Raw genomic sequence first — 20834 nt, forward strand, 5'->3', positions numbered from 1 at the left:
CCCAAGGCCTAATGTTCATTTTCCTCGCTGCCTGGGTGACCAAGACAAAAACAAAAAGGGTTTGAAGTTTAGGCTTTTTGAACTGTCTTTCTAATTCACTTTCAAATGCAAGATTTTGCTTTCTTCTTCTGCTCCTTCTTCTTGTTCTTATAGCTACACGCTCACACGCACACTCTCAGTAAAATGGGGCACAATCCAATCACTATACTTCTTATGAAACGCATCACTCAAGTCTCCAAAAACCCTAAAGCGGCAATCTTTCACCATCTATTCCATCACTCGCTTAAACCCTACTCTACCTCTTCCCCTTTACCAGACCCACCAAAACCCTCTTCTCTATCTGCTCGCATGAGCTTTGTTTTCGATCAAATTGATGCTATTGAACGTGAACGTGCCCAGAAAGATGAAACTCTTCAAAGAATTCGCGCTTGGCGCCATTCTAAAAATACTATGCAACCTCAGCAACAGAACCCAGAAATTATTAGTACTCAGAAGCCAGAAATATTGAGTTCTCAAAACCAGAATCAAGACTTTGAATCTGGGTATATGGATAGTGGTGACTCAAATTTAAATTTGTCAGAGGCTAATGACTCTGTTGAGCTGTCAAAGAAGAAAAGTGAGGTGGAGGTGGTTCATCCGTGGCCTGAGTGGATTGAATTGATGGAAAGGTTAGTGCAGCAGAACTACTTTGATCATAGAAGGAAAGATGAAGATAAAATGGTTCAAGATTTGGGATTTGAAGTACACGGAGTTGGTGATGATGTTGGAATTGATTTTAAGGATTTGAAGACTCTGCAGGATGCTTGTGTCAATTTTGGAAAAGACCGGTTTGATATCTTTAGGTTCGTGTAATTGCTGAAAATTAATCATTTTTTTCTTAGTTTATAACTTTTTCTTTAATTAACGATGTCACTTTAATCGAAGTGGTTTTAGAAGGGCTTTTTTTTTTTTTTAATTGTTGTTGTATTTTTAGTGTGTTGTTGCAAGTCTTATCACTTGGCTTGACATGTGATGTGATAGAAAATTGATTTCAGGTTGTTGTCGAGACAGGATATTCAGATTTTGGTTGGTTATGGATGCCCAAGTGCAGATAATAAGGTTGTTTTCTCTGCAAAACTTTTGAGAAAGCATGTCCACCTTGATGAAGGTGATGTAAGTATTACTGTCTTGTTAGTTGCCTATGCTTTGAAACTAATTTACCACTTCTCATGGCTCTCTCTCTCTCTCTGCATTATTTTGATGAGCTTGCATAATTGAACTGTTAATATAGATGCAGTTTATTTCAAGTGTACTGATATATTTTGCCCGTGCTTTGGTACACCTGGCTATTAAATGAAATAAAACTGATAATATGCAGTCTTCTTTTCCTGTTAAAATTAGGAAGTAATTTTTAACATATTTTCCCATGTGCTTTAAATATTTATCTTTAAACTGTTAACTTTCATATCACTTGATGAAAGGAATTGTTGATGTTTCTATCTGTATTACGTTTAAGTATGATACTTGTTCTTGGTTCTTTTGGCTTTCTATTTACCAATTTCTTCCCCCTCCCATAATGGTTTAAAGGGAAAGGGCTATAATTATTCAGCATTTTTTTCCAACAGAAGCATTATTTTATAATGTAGACTAAGACCTCCTCATTGGATAATATTTCAATTAATTATCAATAACAACTCTCTTGTTGACTGCTTATTCATATTTCAGGTTTGTAGTAACTGCAGTTTGAGAAGCTCTTGTGAAAGGGCGTATCTGCTAACCAATAAAGAGGACGAGGCCCGGACTATTGATATCATGAGGGTTCTTTTCACTTATGGTTTTGATCCTATAAATGGATCGGTAGTCAACAAGTCTCTTTTGAAACAAAAATCACTCAAGACTGTAGTCCGTAAATTACTTCATGAGGTTGTAAAGCTGAGTGCCGTTCCAATAGATCCCAATCTCCCCCCTCCAGTAATTAAAAAGCCCCCACCAAAGGTGAAGCAACCTCCTCCTACTCCAAAGAGACGAGTTGGACGTGATGATGTTGAGATGAAAAAAGGGGATTGGCTCTGTCCCAAGTATGTCACAGTTTATAATATTTTACTCGTCATATATCGTCATTCATCGATGTAAATGGTGCTAAATTTCCAAGGCCGCATACATTTTTAAACGAAAATTACAATTGAAGAGCTTTTTTCCTTGGGATATTTTTTATGCAACACTTTTGTTCCTTTGCAAAACTATCTTCATAAAACTTTGTATTTGTGGTATAATCCTTTAGCTAATCTTCTTCTTGTTACATTTGTTAGCTTTTGCATCTTGGTTAAGCGTCTGTATCTGACATGTATCATGATGCTCGTACGCATCCATGAAATGTCTCAGAGCAGAAGGCCTCAGAAAAGTCATCGCCAGGTGTTAACTGACTTTGTTTTCTAAATGTTGTTTCAAATTCAAACAATCATTGGCTGGCTTTGTTTTCTGACTTTGTTTTCTAAAACCAGCAGTGGTTACTCTCCTTTCAACTGTTAATCCATAAATATGTCCTGCCAGTTGCTAAGAATGTTGCACATATGTCTCAGGTGTGACTTCATGAATTTTGCCAAGAATACAGTGTGCTTACAATGTGACGCCAAGCGGCCGAAGAGACAATTGCTTCCAGGAGAGTGGGAATGCCCAGAGTAAGTTTTCCAAACTCGTCTTACCCTGCCTCTATTCTGCAATAGTCCAACTATTAGTTGTAGGTCTTCTGCAGTAGAAATAACTACGCAGTTTATTAAAATCACTAATGTGCCATTGGGATGGAAGGTTTCAAATAAAGGGAATAAGAGTGTGATTCTATTTTCGAATGATTGAATGAAGTTTAGCATGTCCTTTAGTTGATTAAAGTCATGAACAAAGATTGCAGTCATGAATGTGGTTGAAACTTATTTGGTATGGATTTGGGATTTCATCTTTTTGTAGATGTGTCAAATCTGCCCTTAATAAGTCTTTTTGTCTATGTTCATCAATCTAACTTCTATTCATGAATCTTATCCAAGAAAACCTATGCAGTCTTAAATCTAAATGTTTTCATTTCAAATCCATCTGTCCAAATACAACGGAAGTGTGTTCTGCAATTTGGATAAGGTTTGTCAAGTGGTACTAACAGTTGTCAGTTATATGTTATGGCAGGTGCAACTTCTTGAACTATAGGAGGAATATGGCTTGTTTCCATTGTGATTGCAAGCGTCCACCTGATGAATTTATTGAAAATAAAATGGAAGATAGGCAGCATGTTCATAAACCAAGGTTGGAGAAGAGTGCCAACCGTGCAGAAGTTTCCAATGCCTGGAATTTCGACTTTGATGACAATGAATCAGATGGGGCAGATGTTGCTGCTTTTGAGTATGCAGATCCATCAGCAATGGAAGAAGACTCTCCTTTACATGCTCAAGCTCAAGGAGGAAACTTTAGAGGGCTTGATGCTGAGCTTGACAGAGGCAGCAGAATTTCAAGAGGTCATGAAAGAGAATATTCTGAACCTAGTCATAATAGTCCTGGGGTGGGGTTTGATGATTTTGATGATGAAGATGACATTGACAGTTATGAGCTGGATACTGAAAACAATAGTTCTGCTCGGAATAGTTCTCGGAACATTATTTCTCAACAAGGGACCTCAGCATTTGAAGATGATGAAGACTTTGATGATAACTTGCATACTCATCCAAGGAAAAATCTTCCATCATACGTTAAGCCATCTAAGTCTATGCGTAAAAGGGCAACTTTCTCTGGTTCTCAGGATGATGAACTGGAAATAGATTCTGATGAAGAACTTTCAGTTTACCCAAAATGGAAATCTAGTCATGTTGCTGATGCTAGACATAAAAACAGAGGTAGAAGCCCAGCTGGTCCATCAAGGAGACTAAGTTTTGGGTCAGATGAAGAGATTGAGCTTGATTCTGATGGAGATGAGGACTTTGGCTCCGGCCAACGGAAAGGAAATAAGCAGGGTTTAGGCAGAAGGAGCTATCAGAGAAGTTCTGGTTTGAGAAATGCTTCCTTTTCTGGTTCAGAATCCGAGGATGATCAGCTATATTCTAGGGGAGATAGGTCGGGAAGGAACAAAATGGAAGCTGGTGGAAGACGTGACGATTTCAGAGGTCATGGTGATCACGCGTTTGCAAGTGATGGTAAGGGAAGACCGAAGGGTAAGATGGGTGACAAAAGGAACTCCTGGAATGATGATTTTAAGAGATCATCTCATAGGTCCCATGACAAAAATAGAGGACTGGGTAAGATGGGTGACAGAAGGAACTCCCGGAATGATAATTTTGATAGATCATCTCATTGGTCCCATGATAAAAATAGAGGATTTGGAGGTAATGATCATTCCGCAAGGAGGACGAACGACAGAGGAGGCAATTTTAGAAACTTTAAGGGACCAAAACAAGAAGGCTTTCGGAATCGGCAAGAAGGAAGGTCCCGTGATTATAACATGGATTCGGACAACAATTTTGGTGAGATCAGAAATAGCCGACGAGTTATTGAAAGGTAAACTTGGGCTGGTGAATGATTGACACCGTCAGACGTTCTTGGCATATTATGAAGATGACTGGCATTTCAGCTCCCAGTTTCATATTATCAAGTGACCGTATGCAGTCTTTACTCGGGAAGCCCGTGAAGTAAATACAATCATCTCCAAAGACTGTAACTAGCTTCTCCAGCCTGATCACTAACATGCCACTTCGTCGCTCAGTTCCAGTTCCGGGGTTGCCCACTGAAGAACTGGTATAAGCCTGGTATGACACAGGTTTTTGTCACCTACGAACTTTATCATAATATAGAAGTTTGTGCTGCTGCTGCTGAAACAAATAAGAAAATGATTGGTAGTCGATGAAATTCATGCAAACTAAAATGCTTCTGCTTCTCTTTTCCTTTACATTAGTAGTCATAGTTTAGCATTCACAGGTTACACCTCCAACAATACCAATAATAAATCTACTTCTTTCAATTTTTATTTCTTGGGTTCGTTTGTTCTTTGTTTGGAGAAGGGAAGGCAAATAATATCTAATAAATGGACAATAACATGAGGTCTTGGGCATTATACCACCATGATGAGTGGTGGCGGAACCTTTATTACACATTACTGTTATTATTTTTAAACTACGTACACGTGGACATACAAAATCAGGAAACATGATTCCATCATCTTCTATCCATAAAAATGGATTAGATTTCTTATCCTCTCTCTTCTCTCAAACTTCAGAGGTTTCAATGGGCTTTCACTCCTTTCTCTAACCCCTCCATTTTACCCACTATGGATACTCTCTTTGTTAATCGATGTCTATCTCGCCTGAAACTCTCTCCCAATCTCACTGTCCCTTCTTCATCACCGTCTTTCTTTTCCCATCAATTTCTCAAAACACAACCGCTCAAGCCAAGCTTCACTCTTTTCGCCATCCAAAACCAAGAAACCCAAAACCCGCTGCAACCCAGCACCCAAGATGACGAATCATACGGAGAAGTCAGCAAAATCATTGGCAGCAAAGCCCTCGAAGACGGCACTGGCATGGAATACTTAATTGAATGGAAGGATGGCCACACCCCTTCATGGGTCCCGTCCAATTACATTGCTAAAGACGTTATAGCCGAATACGAATCCCCATGGTGGACCGCTGCTAAAAAAGCCGATCACGCCGCTCTCTCCGAACTCCTCTCTGCCGATGACGACCGCGACGTTGATGCCGTTGACAGTTATGGCCGAACGGCGTTACTCTTCGTGTCTGGACTCGGCTCTGAGCCTTGTGTTAAGTTACTAGCTGAAGCTGGAGCTGATTTGAACCACCGCGATAACAGCGGTGGCTTAACGGCGCTTCACATGGCGGCTGGTTATGTGCAACCGGGAATCGTAAAGTTGTTAATCGAGCTAGGTGCGGATCCCGAAGTAGAAGATGACAAAGGCTTAACACCCTTAGCTTTAGCTAAGCAAATTTTAAATGTGACCCCAAAGGGGAACCCGGCGCAATTTGCGAGAAGACTCGGGTTAGAAAATGTAATTAGGGTAATAAATGAGGAAATATTCGAGTACGCAGAGGTACAGGAATTGTTAGAGAAAAGGGGGAAGGGTGATAAGGTAGAGTATTTGGTGAAATGGAAGGACGGCAGTGATAATGAGTGGGTCAAAGCTGGGGTGATCGGTGAGGATTTGATCAGAGATTTTGAGGCAGGATTAGAGTATGCTGTAGCAGAGGGAGTGATGGGTAAAAGAGTTCGTGAGGATGGCAAAAATGAGTATCTTGTTAAGTGGACAGATATTGATGAAGCCACTTGGGAGCCTGAAGAAAATGTTGATCCTGATTTGATCAAGGAATTTGAAGATGGTCAGGTTAATAATAATAATAATAATACTAATGGAGTTGGAAATCATCTGCAGGTCCATTTAGGTAATGATGGTGTTGGTGACCAATTGGAGACCCAATTGAGTGAAAATGGGAATGACAACTCTTGATGTAATTTTGTGATTGACAAATTTCATATTTGTTTTTAGGCAGAACAATGGTTTATGGTTTTCTTTTTCTTTTAGTTTATTTTAGCACATTTATAGTTGAGCCATGATCCCTTCTTTATAATTATTAATATTTCTTCTCAGAAAAACCCATCTTCAGAGGTCTCTCAGCTTTTCACTGCCTTTTCTATTTTTGCAAATTGAGGTCTTAAACTTTGTTTATGTTGCATTTAACTCCCTGTATCATTATTTTCATTAAACATTGAAGATATTCTTTTATGTGAAACACGTAATGTAATTAAATCTGCTTCTTCTTTTCATTGTCAGTTTGACATTGAATACATTCTCCATAATTTTCTCACCTAATTACACTTTATGGTTTCTTAAAATTCATTCAAAATTTAAAATTTGCTAAACTATGCCATAGATTTATAGCAAACAAAGCTGAGAATTAAAATATTTTATTATTATTTACTGCCACTTTAATTGCTTCTATAATTATAAAACGAAATTCTGGAAACAAACAAAGCATCCCACTTACATTGGAATAAAAACATGTGAAAGTTTATGAAATGCACGAATTCCTTTTTTTTTTTTTTTGTTATAAATAAAATAGACAAATGCTTTATAGTTCCAATTTCACACTTTCCCAACGTTTTCATAAGAAACTTGATTTTTCTATTTTTTTTTTCACTTTATTAATTTTAAAACTGTGAACAATGAAAATAAAAGTTATTTTAATTATAAATAGCATGATCTGTAATCTAACTTGTAAAAATCTGAAAAGTCTTAACTTCAAATTCACAATCTCATTATTGCTAGAGATTTTTTCATGGTGAAAGAAATGTAAAAGAATTGCTCACAAGTAAATAAATTTCAAACTTGAGTCGGATTTTATTATTTTAAATATAGACTCAAGCTTAACTATATAGAATTTATAGAATAAATATTTTGATTGAAATTAAATATAGTTTTTTACATATAATTATTTAGAAGGAATGGGTTTCTTCTGTAGACCTCGAGAAAAAATTCAAATTCTATATAAAAATTAATCAAGTTTTTTAAATTTGAAATAGAAGTGATTTAGAAAAAAAAATATATAAAAATTTAAAAATTTTCATACGGTTCGATAATATCTAAATCAGATATGAGTTAATACTCACGTCATTATTAAAATATTGAAAGGAAAAAAAGAATATTTTCTTTTTCTTTTCGAAAAACTAGGAGTATCTTGCTTGATAACATTTCAGATATTAGATACCATAAATCGTGGGTCTAACATTTTCACATTTGGCTCAAGAAGCCATATTTCTCAAAACCATGGGTAATAAACGAATTACATACAGATTGAGGGATCCTTCTAGCAATAACAAGCAGAAATTTCAAACTTAATCTGCTGCGATGACTCCATAAATTTCCAAATTGTGTCCACAAGATCACACCGCACAACACATTCTAATTGTTACGTGAACGGTGATTAACATATAATCAACCGCTAACCCTTGCAATAGAAATAAGAAAAAACAAAAGATGAAAAAGAGAAAATCAAATAAAAAGAATCTGATTGGCTGAGCCACCTTTATATTCAAGTTTCGCGGCAATGCCCCTCACTCGCTCTCTAAAAGCGCCTCTTTTTTAACTTAAAACTCTTGGTTGTTTCTCTCTCTACAAACTCGCTATAAAAGTATTTGTCTTTTTTCCGTCTATGGTCGGGACCCAGTTCGTCTAAGACTCAAAATCGGCGAGTTTACAGTCTTGGATCCCTGGATTAGGGCTTAAAAGTTAACATTTTTGAGGTTTGTTTTGGTTTTTAGGCACAAATTGACAGTTTAATTACTCTCTGTGTTCAAATGGCGGTGTTTTTTTCCTTACAAATTGGGCTTTTGAATTCATTTTTTAGTTGTGACTATTCCATTTGAATATTTTCTAGTGAAAATTTCACTTTTGGAGGATTCTGATAATATACGGCACCCAAATTAATTTTTTGAGTTTTGGGGTTTTTACATCTTTTGGCAGTGAATTTTTAAAAAGAGTTTGAATTTTTGGTCTAGTTGCTAATGAGAAAAAAGAAACTGTAACTTATATAAGCTGATAAGAGTAACACTAAGGTTAAAAATCTTATTATGAGTGGTTTTTGCTGAATTTTGTTTCATTGTTCACATTAGTTAATTATATTTTCATTTTGATGGGTTTGATTGTAAATTTGATGACTTTAAGCAATTTGATTATTAGATCCTTCTGAACAGATTCTCAATGCCACCAGCAAGAAAAAAGAGTGTGAATAAGCGGTCTCTGAATGATGTTTCACCTGGTAAAGCGGTCAAGAATTCAATAAAAAATAAGGAACAGGCGACTGGGGTGAGTACTATTAACTTTGTTTTATTGGAGCTTTTCCCATGTGCCGAAACTATGAACTGTAGTTTTTTGGTGTTTGTGTATAGTCATTCATAATTTTTGTTCACTGTTTGTGCTCTAATCGTTAGCTAAACTACTTGTCTGTGTACTTACCTTAAAACGCAATTTTGTTTATTTAAACTTAATGCGGTTACATTGGTTTCAAAAGAATTGTTTCGCTTTTAGACTTGTTTATGACATCTCTTTTGAAGGAAGATAAATATATTGCCCCCTTCATATATATATTTTTTTAAATTGACAAAGATATGTAATTTAAATTTTCAGAAGAGGAGATTAACTGATAAGTTAGGACCTCGATGGAGTGAGGCGGAGCTTCAGCGATTCTACAAAGCATATCGGGTCCATGGAGTGGATTGGAAGAAGGCATGTATTATATTGTTGTTATTGTCTGTTATCCATGAAACTTAATTTTAGAAAAATGAACCTATGTAGCATTCCTATTATTTTTCATTTTTAATTCCTGATTCTTTATGATGTTCAGGTTGCTGCTGAAGTGGCTAATAGATCTGTAGAAATGGTGCATGCCCTTTACAAGATGAATAAGGTACCCGCTTTGCTCGACTGCCACTGTGCTAGCTTAGTTGATTGCTAGAATTTACCGTATATACATCTTTGTTTTGTTAAGCACCTTCATGTACTCAGCACTTAACTTCAGGGAACAGCAGCCTATTTGGATGCCATTTCCTTCTTCTGGGATCATGTTGTTTAAGTGCTAGATCCTTAATTGGTTGATTATCAGGGGTGAGATTTTAGATGTGTAAAAGCTGGCTGTGACTGATTGGGTTAGCACCAAGTCTGACACGAATAGAGCAGTTTCCTTAAAGTTGACCGAGTCTGTACAGCTCCTACTCTCTCCCTCTCTGTCTGTCTGTCTGTCTCTCTCTCTCTCTCTCTATCTCTCTCTCTCTCTCTCTCTCTCTAGCACAAACACATGCAAGGGGAGAGACAGTCAGAGGAGTTTCAGACTGCATGTCATTGGTTTCATATCGCTAGTAGTAATACTGATTGGCCTCAATGTAGATCCATGTTATTGGTTTCCTAGGCTGAAGAGGAAACTAATACTCCAATCTATTTATAACTTGCTTGTATTTTGGCATTAATTGTGGGCTATTGCTTTGTTGATAAAGTGCCAAGCCTTTGTTCAGGTCAAGGGTTTCCTTTTCTCCTTTCTTAAGCTTTATTCTTTCATTATTTGTTCTAAAACTTTTTGAGAGAATTTGTTCAGTTAAGTTGTCTCTAGTTAACATTCTTATTTCTTCACATGGTTATGATTTTCCCAGGCATATTTATCCCTACCAGAGGGAACAGCTTCTGTAGTTGGCCTTATTGCCATGATGACAGATCATTATAGTACTCTGGTAAGACTGTACCATATGTTTTTAATATTCCTGCTGAAGCTTTTGATTGTCTTAGTGATTCTCTCTCTAATGTTTTTCTTTGGATGATGGTTGCTGTGCTACAAAAATTTGCTCATCCCCACATTGTATATGGGGATTGCTAAATTTCTATATAAGTTCTAGGGTCATGTTTGAATACGTTGTACGCACATGCATCAGAAATCAGATGTATAAGACAAAAATTGGGCTTAGTATGCTTCAGGGTAATGTAATAACAAGAAGAGCTAGTACACAGTATTGGTATCACTGGCCACTAGCCAGTGGGGGTATTAGGAGGGAGAATATGCAGTTTTATCTTTTGCATTTTTGGATGAAGTGGCTGTTCTCAAAACTTTCGCTCTGCACCCTTGTAATGTAAACAACCATAATATTCTCATGTCTTTACTCCAATTTTCCATGAATTCTTTCATTCGACCTGGAAACTCTGATTCTGTAGCACAAGAACTAGATGTTGGCTCTGCAATTTAGGAACTATAGTCTGGTCCGGTTGGGAAGGCCTGGTATTTGGATTATCATCTTCTGGTGTTGGGACTATCATCTAAATGATATAAGAGAACTGGACATTTGAAATTCTGCTAATTACATAAAGTAGCAACAGTGAAGAGTTAAATTTAGATTTACACCAATTACCTGCCATTGAGCAGACGGTGGATTATGTTATAGAGAAAATCAAGTACAAATGTGATTTGATTTGATAAATCTGTAGTAGTTCACAAACAAGTGGTGTTCATTTTAATCTTTTACTTGGTTGATTAGCTTGAATCATGACTTTGTGTCTATTGTGTGCTAATAAAGATAATATCATGGGAAATTGAACAATAGGAAGTGAGTGATAGTGAAGGGGAAAGCAATGATGTGCCAGGAATGATCCGGAGACCTCAGAAATGCAAGCGGGCAAAAGTTCAAGTTAGTGCATCAAAAGAAGTTCTCCTGCAATCTCACTCAATTGCATCAACTGATGGATACTTGTCATTGTTGAAGAAAGGAACTTTTAATGGTAACAGCCTGTTTATGAAGGACACTTTTCTGGCTATGTTGTTATTTGTCTTCCCTCTCTCTCTCTCTCTCTAACATAACACACAGACGCACTAGCTAACTATTTTTAATCTAAGTTTCTTCGTACTTTCTTTAGAAGTTCTCTTAAAATCAAACCTTCAGAGTTCAATCTATTCGTTGTTCAACTTGTTATTCGACTGTAACAATTCAAACCATAAATATCAATGTTAAATTAGAGCTATTTTCATAATTGTTTAATGTCTAGTAAGAGATGGACAAACAGAATATGAGTTACGTTATAGCAAGAGTAAATGCAAAATGTATATGTTGAAATGAGATACATAAACAAGGTGTTTTTCCAGTTCTAGAACTCTTCCATGATTTTATGTTTTAGGCATGATCTATTCATGTAACTGGCTTGTGTCTTCTAACTCCTTGCAACTTCATTTGTCGTGATTTGCTGATGACATGTTATCACTATGGCGTCAGCAACAATCAAGTTCTACTTTTGAGATAGTAGTACTATATAACACTACTTTGGATGGTAATGATCTAACCAAACGCAATTCCTTATATATTTAATTTAATTTTGTTGTGTGCTTGTGTTTGTTGTTTGTTTCGTATAAGAAAACAGGCCTGTCCTTGTTGAAAAGGCACATTGGACTTACATGTTCAAAGGAGCTATACACACTATTATTGTTAGGTTTATACCTTTATAGTCTAACTGACATTCAAATAGTCTCATATGCTAATCTAATTAGTATCCAGGTCAAGATTTTCCACTTTTAGAGAGCAGTTAAGTAGGCAGCATTCACATTCACAATTGTATCATAGATTCGAATCCCAGGGCAAAAAGGTGAAATTATGGATATCAGTATGGAATGCAAATTCCATGACTCACACCGACTAAAATTCCTATGAAATTGGAAAGTGCTTATGCAAATTGACATGCTGTGTTGATTCCTCTCATTCTTTCTTCCTTTTGCTAGTAAGTTTCCCAGTTACGGTCATTTGAATTTGTGTATAAGCTTCAATTGAAAGTTTTTCTTTGAAATGTAGTAAATATCTAACTGACTGAATAACAAATGCGCCATTAAAATCACTATAAGAAATTATATCATCTAACCCTGATTTTTTTTTCTGATGGCTTTCAAATTCACGCTAGGTGACCAGCCTCGTGCAGTCGGAAAAAGGACACCTCGAGTTGCTATATCTAGGGAAAATTTTGAATCACTGAAAAAGAAGGATCAGAAATCAGAGAATGATGATAATGATGATGAAGTAGCACATGTTGCTGCATTGGCATTAACTGAGGCATTACAAAGAGGAAGCTCTCCCCAAGTTTCTCGCACACCACATAGAAGAACAGAGCGCATTGAGTCTTCATCTGTTAGAGGCTGGGATAAGATGGTATTTAAAATACTGCTGCATTGAAGTATTTCATTATTTTTGTTGTTGATTAATTACTATATTAAATATGCACTGTATCCAATATGATTAAATATATGCACACTTCATTAGTTTCTGCAGTCAAAGTCATTTCATATGAAGCTTCATGATACTTCTGCGGATGAAGAATGGATTGAATGTCATACAAGAAGGGGAGCTCATAGTGGTACTTATGCCAGGGATACAAGCTCCTTGGCAGATATGGAAGGCATGGGCACTGTAGAAGTTCATCGAAAGGGAAAGAAGTTTTACGGACACAAAGTAAAAGTTGAAGAGATTTTGAACTGTCAATCTGATGATGGTGGAGAAGCTTGTAGTGGAACTGAAGAAGGGCCAAAAGTAAATGGTATAAAGGGGAAAGTTGACATTGAGGAGTTAAATGTGAAAATTGACAAGTCCTCTCCTCAGGTCAGAAAGAAGAGACGCGACAAACATTTCTCTGGAGGTAATCCTATTTTTCATTTCTGGTTGCAAGTTGTTAAGCATACCTGTCCAAATCAGCATTCTTGTTAGGTGAATGCAGAAACCTTACATAGATTGTCTTGTGTGTATTTTCTCCAAGCCAGAGACTCACGTGCTCGATTCCTTGATAATAAGATCAGTTTTGTCCTGAAATCTCAAATTGAAATTTTTATTTATCTTTCCCTGTGGGAATTGTAAATTTTCAATGCTAAGATTTTTAAGTTCTTATGTTTTGTTAAATATGTGAACTTTTAGCTGCCTAGTGTAGGATACATTCCTCAGATTAACACAGGAGGCATAGATAAGGAGTGTGACGAATGGGTAATATGGGGAATAACCTGATAGCATTATAAATACACACACACAAAAAAGAAAAAAAACATGTCAGAAAAAATTCAGGAAAATGTTCTATGTGCTGTTGTGTATAAAACTTGAATTGATAATAAATGTTTAGTGCATGTGCTGAGGATAAGGAATGCTGTTGGAAGTCTTCTGGCCAGAAGCTTTCGAAACAAATTCTGCTTTCCTACTATTTGTTTATATTTTCTTATAGAAGCAATTCCCTTTGAAAGGGAGCCCAGCCAAAATGTAAACCTTTTGTATTGGGGCAGACTAGACAATTGAGATCTCAGGGAGGTTCCAAGTTTAGTGACACAGTATCTTGTCAATATGATGTTGCATTACTTTTATTTTTCCTCAGAATTAAGAGTCTACATTATCTTTTCTCTCTCTTCTGTTTTTGGCTATTCCATTGGGTTCAGTTATCAAACATGCAAGCAAAGCTTAGCAGCCAGCTTAACTAGTGAAATATATTAGAAATTGACTCCTGCTTTCACCAAGGTGGAGTGTTGTTTAAGAGATGGTAGACTACTGTGTATCAGTGGTGTGTAGGCACTAGGCAGTGATTGGAGTAATAATACAGGGCAAGAACGTTACAAGTTCTACTTCTAAAGTGACCAGCTACATTATCTGGCTCTGTACTGTCATTTGAATTTTATCAGATCTTTCATATGCAATATGCTCTGGTATACATCTAATATTCGTTTTTAACGTTTTTTTTGCTTACTTCGCAGATGAGTTCTCTGCCCTGGATGCTCTGCGCACATTGGCTAGTCTTTCTGTGATGGAATCTGGTGAGAATTAGTGATTATTACTAGTATTTTACATGTTATGTACGGAGGCAGACTAAATTTGTGGACAACATAGTAGTTGACCTGAATTCATACCACTGTTTATATAGCATCTTATTATTTATTGAATCAGAAAATAATTTCATTTGCTTAGAGGGGTTAAGAAAGCATACTGGTGAAATTAACATTTGCGTTGTTCAATTTGAGCTAAACCTGACCAGTGATGCTTTTGCTCCATTCAAATTCTCAGTAAACCTTTTATTTTATATTGTAAGATGCACAATGCTTTAAGTAAAAATAATGAAGAAGGAATCAGACCATTAAAGACAGATTAGATTTAGGAAGAATACTGATGCCTACTTTATATTGTTGAATAAATATTATTATTACACTATTGGTTAGTGCTTCTTGTTTTCTGGCACTCTTTCCTTCTTGGCAGTTTGCTATATTCAATGGCTTGTTTCTGCACTTCTTCATCTCATTAATGTGTATTTTTCCAGGGATAAAAAGAAAATTTAGAGAAACCAAATATTTTCTTATATTATATAAGCTAAAGCTCGTTATGGCATCAAATCTTGCTTCATGCTTTTACTTAGGCCTATTTGTTTGTAGTTTTTGTGGTGACCAAGTTGTTATTAGATGCTCTAATCAGTTTTCTAACTTTTTGTTTTGCTTTTGTTTTTGATTTTATTTTTGTGTATGATCTAGAATCATCTGTCCAGTTGAATGAAGAAAGACCGGCAGTTAATATGGATGACAAATGTAGCATACCTGAAACTACATCTACTATCCATTGTAAAGATAGAGCTAAGCCCCTGAGGCGTAACCAAAAAGTACTTCATGGTCTAGGTGAAGTTGAGGACACTACCTCAAGAAATGCCAAGCTGGGAAGACACACAACAGCTTATGCTAAACCTGTCTCTGTTGCAAACAAACGGCCACAGTCTATTAGTAATAATACTAAAAAAAGAAAACGCAGTTTGATATCGAAGGTTTCATATATTTGTTTCTCTATTACTCAACTTAGTAGTTGATTTTATGGACAACATAAGATTTTATTCTTGTTGCAGGCATCAAATGCTGAAGCTCCAACAAATTCACAACTTAGTAAGCCATTGAAGGCTGAGGTATGCCTTTCTTAAATATCCTACTTATCCTTTCAATGTTTCAGTTAACTAATCCGACTGTCTAGTTCTTCTAGGTGAATATTCAAAGCAAGATTGTTCCTTACAGATGTGTGCTATCTGTTTATTATTTGCTTGCAGTTTGCAGGTTGTATAGTATACCTAGTTCTGCTTTTGATTTGATAGGAATAAATGTAATCCTGCTGGCTTTTAGCTGGATTGGACTTTGTTTGTCTAGGCAACCAAAGCATAAGCCCTTGCTGCATTTCCATATATGAATTTGTCGTATCAAGTAGTTAAGTTATGTGACTCAGTCTGGTTAGTTGTTGGCAAGACTTGCCAGTTGCTAGAAGATTTTATGGATTTGCTTTGTACTTTATTATACTTTTTTATGATCTATAGAGTAACTTCTTTCTCAGTGAAAAAGGCAAGGAGGTCAAAGCTTGCTATTCCTTGTGTGAAACATAATTTGTTGTATTAATACAGCTATGTTTGGATTTGAAGCGATTTTCGTATAAAAGCCCTCCAGTTCTGTCATATGGATTCTATGTGATAATGAAGCCACTGAAGTAATAAATCAAGCTGCAGCTTTACAATAATTACTATTTCAAGTAATTAATCCTGCTGAAGCTTGTATAGTAATTACTATTTAAAAACAGAACAAAAGATATGGTAACAGGCTGGGCAAGTCGCATTTTGTGAAAACATCTCCAACTTGAATTAGATGAGTCATTAGTTTTGAATTTGGAGCTAGGGTTGTGTGTTTTTGTGGGTGTACATTGCGTGCATACTATTCTTGCTGTAAATATGTTTTTTAGGTGTAAGCGCATATATAAATTTGATTGCTTTATAATTAGATTGTATTAGTTGGTGGTGTCAGGTTATTCTTTACTTTGAAAGTTGAACTGAATTTCTTTTTTTCTTCTCTGGACTTGGTGTAGACTGTGGATGAGGAGGAGATTATATCTACACTTAAAGGAAAACTGACCTGCCAGGCTTCTGCTGTATCTGAACAAGCAAAAGCAGTTGGAGTATCTGTGGGCTCTTTCAGTGGTGATCGGGCAAGTTCTGCAAATGATGTAGCAATATCAACAGAACAAGTTCCTGTTGCAAGCCAAGTTACCTTGCCAACCAGAAAAACAAGCAGACGCAAGAGGGATCTAAAGAGAGCATTTAATCCTAAAGATGGATATTCTTCTGAGAACATCCTCAAAACTCGAGTTAATAGATATTCCATCTCTGGGAAAGATGCAGTACTTCATTTTAAAGTACAGAACTTTGATATACTACCCTTTCATCCCATTTTACTACTGGTTATCTGATCTATGCATTTTCTTCTTCATCTTTTTCTACAGGAAAAGCTTTCTTCTTGTCTCTCATCTCCTATGGTTCGTAGATGGTGTACATTTGAGTGGTTCTACAGTGCAATTGACTACCCTTGGTTTGCTAAAAGGGAGTTTGTGGAATACTTAAATCATGTTGGGCTTGGACACATTCCAAGATTAACTCGTGTTGAATGGGGTGTCATAAGAAGGTGTACCTTATTTGTATTTTTTAAAAATCATGTTCGTCAGCATGTTTATGTGGTGGAAATTATGAACGCTGGTGAGACATCATCTTTATATTGTCTTTTCTTGGTAACGCAGTTCCCTTGGCAAACCTCGGAGGTTTTCTGAACATTTTTTAACTGAAGAAAGGGAGAAGCTCAAACAGTACAGGGATTCTGTGAGAAAACATTATACTGAACTTTCTACTGGTATTAGGGAAGGACTTCCAACAGATTTAGCAAAACCTTTATCAGTTGGAGAACGAGTAATTGCTCTGCATCCCAAAACCAGAGAACTTTATGATGGAAGTGTACTCACAGTTGACCATGACAGGTGCAGGATTCAGTTTGACTGTCCTGAGGTGGGAGTTGAATTTGTCAAGGTAGTCATAATTTACAGTATATTCATGCCATTGTTTCTCTTCTGATGTTTTTAGCATCTATTTAGATTCTGTTATTGTTTTTTTCTTTTTTTCTTTTTGCCTTCTTTTGGAACAATATGAAAGGCCTACATAAATTCTTTTATTTTGGTAAGAGTTCCTTCTGCTGTACTGATTCATACAATAGCCTTGTCATATTACATTTGGTTGTGAGATAGGCGAGTCTACAAACTGAGCTATTGCTTTGAATACTAACTTTGCTGCATTAAAAAGTCATCTTAAGTTGTTAATGAAGTAGATGACTGATTGCTAACTGTTGCCCAGCTTCATTGATATTTTTCACTTATGACCTCTATGGTATGATTAGCTATCTTCCCTTCGCGAATGACTTGAAACACTTTGTTACAGGATATAGACTGCATGCCCTTAAATCCATATGATAACATGCCAGAAGCTCTTAGGAGACGCACATTTGCTTTCATATCTAAGGAACTCCAAGTGAATGGGCATCCAACCAGGCACTTGGAAAACTTGCAGACTCCTGCAAATATGCTGGTAAAGCAGGTACAGGTCAGAATACGTATGTTATCAAATGTTAGTTTTCCATCTATGTTTGAAGTTCTATATTTTTTTAGTTCAGCTATCTTTTTATGACTCAGTAGTATCTCTATTCTACAAGTTTTTTGAGAATCAACTCTTTAAGAAGCTGATTCTTTTTTTTTTTTAAAATAACTTTTAACCAACTTATTTGCACAGGTGGACACAAAATGTCTACAAGTAAAGCCGGGATCTATTGACATTGTTAGTGCGCAAGTAGCTCATAGCCAACTTTCTGCAGCAGCACAAGTCCAAGCAAATGAAGTAGATATACGAGCTCTTTCTGAGCTGAATCACACTCTTGATAGAAAGGTATTTATTGTAGATCTGCCATGGTTATAGTTAATACATGATAATCCTTTGATTAGAATAATGTTTTTATTCTACTAGTATTTTCTAGAAGGATTCTCTCAGACTGTTGAAATTCGAAAGGTTAATTTTCTTTGGTATGTGATTCCATTTCATATTGCCTGCCAGTTTTGAGGTGATTTTTTCCTGTATCAAGACGTTTCATGTTATTAACTATGAAACAAGTTTGCCATTTCCTTAGAATAGGACACTGTTTTAATTTTCACATTTGCTTTCTCTGTCACTCTCTGCCCTAGCATGTTGATCCATATTGAGTATTTGCCTTGATTTGGAGCCATGGCTCTTGGTGTTCTTGCATACAGATAGGATTATTCTCCAAAAACTGCATTTTATCATGATAGTTTTCCCCCTTTAATGGAATTGTATAAAGCAAAGTGGATGGAACTTAAAAATTCAAATAATGACTTACTGGAAAACCAAACTGAGGGAGATTTCTACAAGAGCTGGAGCTTCAATGAATTTGACTTTGTGCTTGATGCAGTTATGTCCTTGCTTTCAAGTTTGCATTCTCTGTTTTAGACCTTTGATTGGTTTGCTATCTCTTGCAGTCCTCTTTTAACCCAGGCAATACCCTGCCCCCTTGGATGAAGCCTCCAGTGGACTGCAGTTTTTCCGGGGTCCTACCAAGTACTCATCATAATTTAGTTTCTCAAGAATCAGGATCAACTGTGGTTGAAATTGTCAGAGGCTCAAGAAAGAAGGCGCACACAATGATAGATGCTGCTGTTCAGGTATTTAGACTCTCTGCGCCACCTTACCAAAATGCCTGCATTGATTGGGAACTCAAAGTATGAACTTCTAAGTTTTGTCTTTTTGGTTCATTGTGGACCCAACGTGCCAGCTTAGAGAGAAGGGAGTGTAGCCCTTCCTTCTCTCCAAACCCCAACTCACTCATGTTAACTAGGCAATAGCTCTCCTTATTTATAAGAGTCCATAGTGCTCAGATTTCACTGTTTTGGAGTTCTCCGTACTCTAGTGTTAGCCTTCAGAAATATATTACTAAGCCAATGACTGGGTTCTTCAGATGCAAGGATAGGATTCCGCCATTTTGGCTAGTAGAACACCCTTTGCAATAGATGACTAATAATGTAGCAGTGCCTGTGACAGAATCCTCCCGTACATCCTCAGTGTGGTTCAAGTTTAATGTGATTCAAGTTTGACTTGTATGATATTTCATTTCAAGTTCTTATATATGCTAGCTCAGTGTCTTGTATCTTTTGGCCTATATGTGCTGGTTCTGATAACAGTTGTATGATGCTGTTTAAATTACTAGTCTTGAGTCTTAACTGCAGTGACCTCTATCACTTCTTTGATGCAATGACATTTCAGGCAATTTCATCTGTGAAAGAGGGGGAAGATGCTTTTGTGAAGATCGAGGAGGCTTTAGATTCTATTGATAAAAGACAAGTAGGATCAGAATCGAAGCTACAAGTAATTAGGTCTTCGGAGCAGGGCAATAGCATTTTACTTCATAACAATCAGTTGATTTCTAGCACATCAGAGCTTCAGGTTATCACTAATGCATGTGCGCCTAAATCACACGATAATAGTGAAAAAACTGAGGCAGTGATTCCTTCAGAGCTTATAACGTCATGTGTTGCTGCTTTGCTCATGATACAGGTGATATTGAGATTTTATATTATTATGTTTTTAAATTTCATATCTAATGCCCGTCCCTTTCAACTCCAAGTGAAGATTTTTACACCTTGGGTAGACAGTTAATTTGGTGCTTGTTTATTCTTAGTAGTATTTACTCATAATATGCAGACATGTACTGAGCGGCAATATCCCCCAGCTGATGTGGCTCAACTAATCGATTCTGCTGTTACCAGTTTGCATCCATGCTGTCCTCAAAACCTGCCAATTTATAGAGAAATACAAATGTGCATGGGAAGAATCAAGACTCAAATATTAGCTCTAATACCGACTTAAAAAATATGATGCCTTGTCCAATCCCCTTTATCAGCCCATGTACATATACATATATAAATAAAGCTGGAGTCTTGGTTTCCAGCTCCACATTCCCCCTTGTTCCTTTACCCATGTCCTCTTTACAATTTTATATAAGTTTAGGGAATCACATTCACATGTTACACCCATCTTACATTTTTCGTTTCTCATCTCATTGCAAGTTGGCTCCTCCCATTTTCATTAATGAAATTTTGACTTGCTCATTGTATTATTTTTAATTCATCACAAGGATTATAAGCTGTTCCAAATCTGCTCTGTAACAATTCTATTTTGTTTTTTTCTTTTTGAATTTGATGCATCTGTTATTATCGTGAAGGATCGAGCATTTCTACTTGAATTGATAATTATGATCTTAACGCAACTGGAAATGTAATACTGTCCATTCTAAGTTCATAATCAGAAGATGATGTCTCTCAATACGTCCATCTTAGCTCAGATGCAAATCTCTAAGTTTAAACCTCCACTTTTTCTTTCCCTTCCTATAATTAAAAAAATATTTAAAAATTCATTGCTAGATTCCTGACCAATTCCAGGG

General features: G+C 36.4%; 3 protein-coding genes across 8 annotated transcripts; all 3 read left to right on the forward strand.

The window, feature by feature from the left end:
• The first annotated feature begins 18 nt into the window (after window positions 1–18).
• Window positions 19–4975, forward strand: LOC107260763. Its single transcript, XM_015714997.3, has 5 exons — window positions 19–842; window positions 1035–1152; window positions 1705–2057; window positions 2559–2657; window positions 3151–4975. The coding sequence occupies exons 1-5, from the start codon at window positions 184–186 to the stop codon at window positions 4511–4513; spliced, it is 2592 nt and encodes an 863-aa protein (XP_015570483.1). The 5' UTR covers window positions 19–183; the 3' UTR covers window positions 4514–4975.
• Window positions 4976–5123: 148 nt separating this feature from the next.
• Window positions 5124–6612, forward strand: LOC8285572 (signal recognition particle 43 kDa protein, chloroplastic). Its single transcript, XM_002512342.4, has one exon. The coding sequence runs from the start codon at window positions 5276–5278 to the stop codon at window positions 6464–6466; it is 1191 nt and encodes a 396-aa protein (XP_002512388.1). The 5' UTR covers window positions 5124–5275; the 3' UTR covers window positions 6467–6612.
• A 1272-nt stretch (window positions 6613–7884) lies between these two features.
• On the forward strand, window positions 7885–20539 carry LOC8285573 (protein ALWAYS EARLY 2). 6 transcript variants are annotated; one of them, XM_015715114.3, is made up of 19 exons: window positions 7885–8259; window positions 8710–8821; window positions 9143–9241; window positions 9360–9422; window positions 10159–10236; window positions 11098–11272; window positions 12437–12681; window positions 12802–13165; window positions 14256–14315; window positions 15021–15304; window positions 15383–15439; window positions 16378–16704; window positions 16792–16970; window positions 17083–17365; window positions 17771–17956; window positions 18119–18271; window positions 18877–19059; window positions 19658–19948; window positions 20096–20539. In XM_015715114.3, exons 2-19 carry the CDS (start codon window positions 8717–8719, stop codon window positions 20258–20260), a joined length of 3297 nt encoding a protein of 1098 aa, XP_015570600.1. In that variant the 5' UTR covers window positions 7885–8259; window positions 8710–8716; the 3' UTR covers window positions 20261–20539. The 6 variants fall into 6 exon arrangements, with proteins under 6 accessions (XP_015570600.1, XP_015570599.1, XP_015570598.1 ...); XM_015715113.3 differs by having other exon boundaries at window positions 7887–8259; window positions 8696–8821; window positions 12793–13165; XM_015715112.3 differs by having other exon boundaries at window positions 7888–8259; window positions 12793–13165.
• Window positions 20540–20834: the final 295 nt, after the last annotated feature.

Source organism: Ricinus communis, chromosome 10 (assembly GCF_019578655.1).
Source record: "Ricinus communis isolate WT05 ecotype wild-type chromosome 10, ASM1957865v1, whole genome shotgun sequence".
NCBI classification, from domain to species: domain Eukaryota; kingdom Viridiplantae; phylum Streptophyta; class Magnoliopsida; order Malpighiales; family Euphorbiaceae; genus Ricinus; species Ricinus communis.

Bases quoted from the DNA above. Each gene is read 5' to 3' on its own strand.
- LOC107260763 (XM_015714997.3), top strand. From the start codon at position 184: ATGGGGCACAATCCAATCACTATACTTCTTATGAAACGCATCACTCAA. The intron at 843-1,034 runs GTTCGTGTAATT...AATTGATTTCAG, and splicing joins GACCGGTTTGATATCTTTAG to GTTGTTGTCGAGACAGGATA. The intron at 2,658-3,150 runs GTAAGTTTTCCA...ATGTTATGGCAG, and splicing joins GGAGAGTGGGAATGCCCAGA to GTGCAACTTCTTGAACTATA.
- LOC8285573 (XM_015715113.3), top strand. From the start codon at position 8,717: ATGCCACCAGCAAGAAAAAAGAGTGTGAATAAGCGGTCTCTGAATGAT. The intron at 16,705-16,791 runs GTACAGAACTTT...CTTTTTCTACAG, and splicing joins ATGCAGTACTTCATTTTAAA to GAAAAGCTTTCTTCTTGTCT. The intron at 17,366-17,770 runs GTAGTCATAATT...ACTTTGTTACAG, and splicing joins TGGGAGTTGAATTTGTCAAG to GATATAGACTGCATGCCCTT.
- LOC8285572 (XM_002512342.4), top strand. From the start codon at position 5,276: ATGGATACTCTCTTTGTTAATCGATGTCTATCTCGCCTGAAACTCTCT.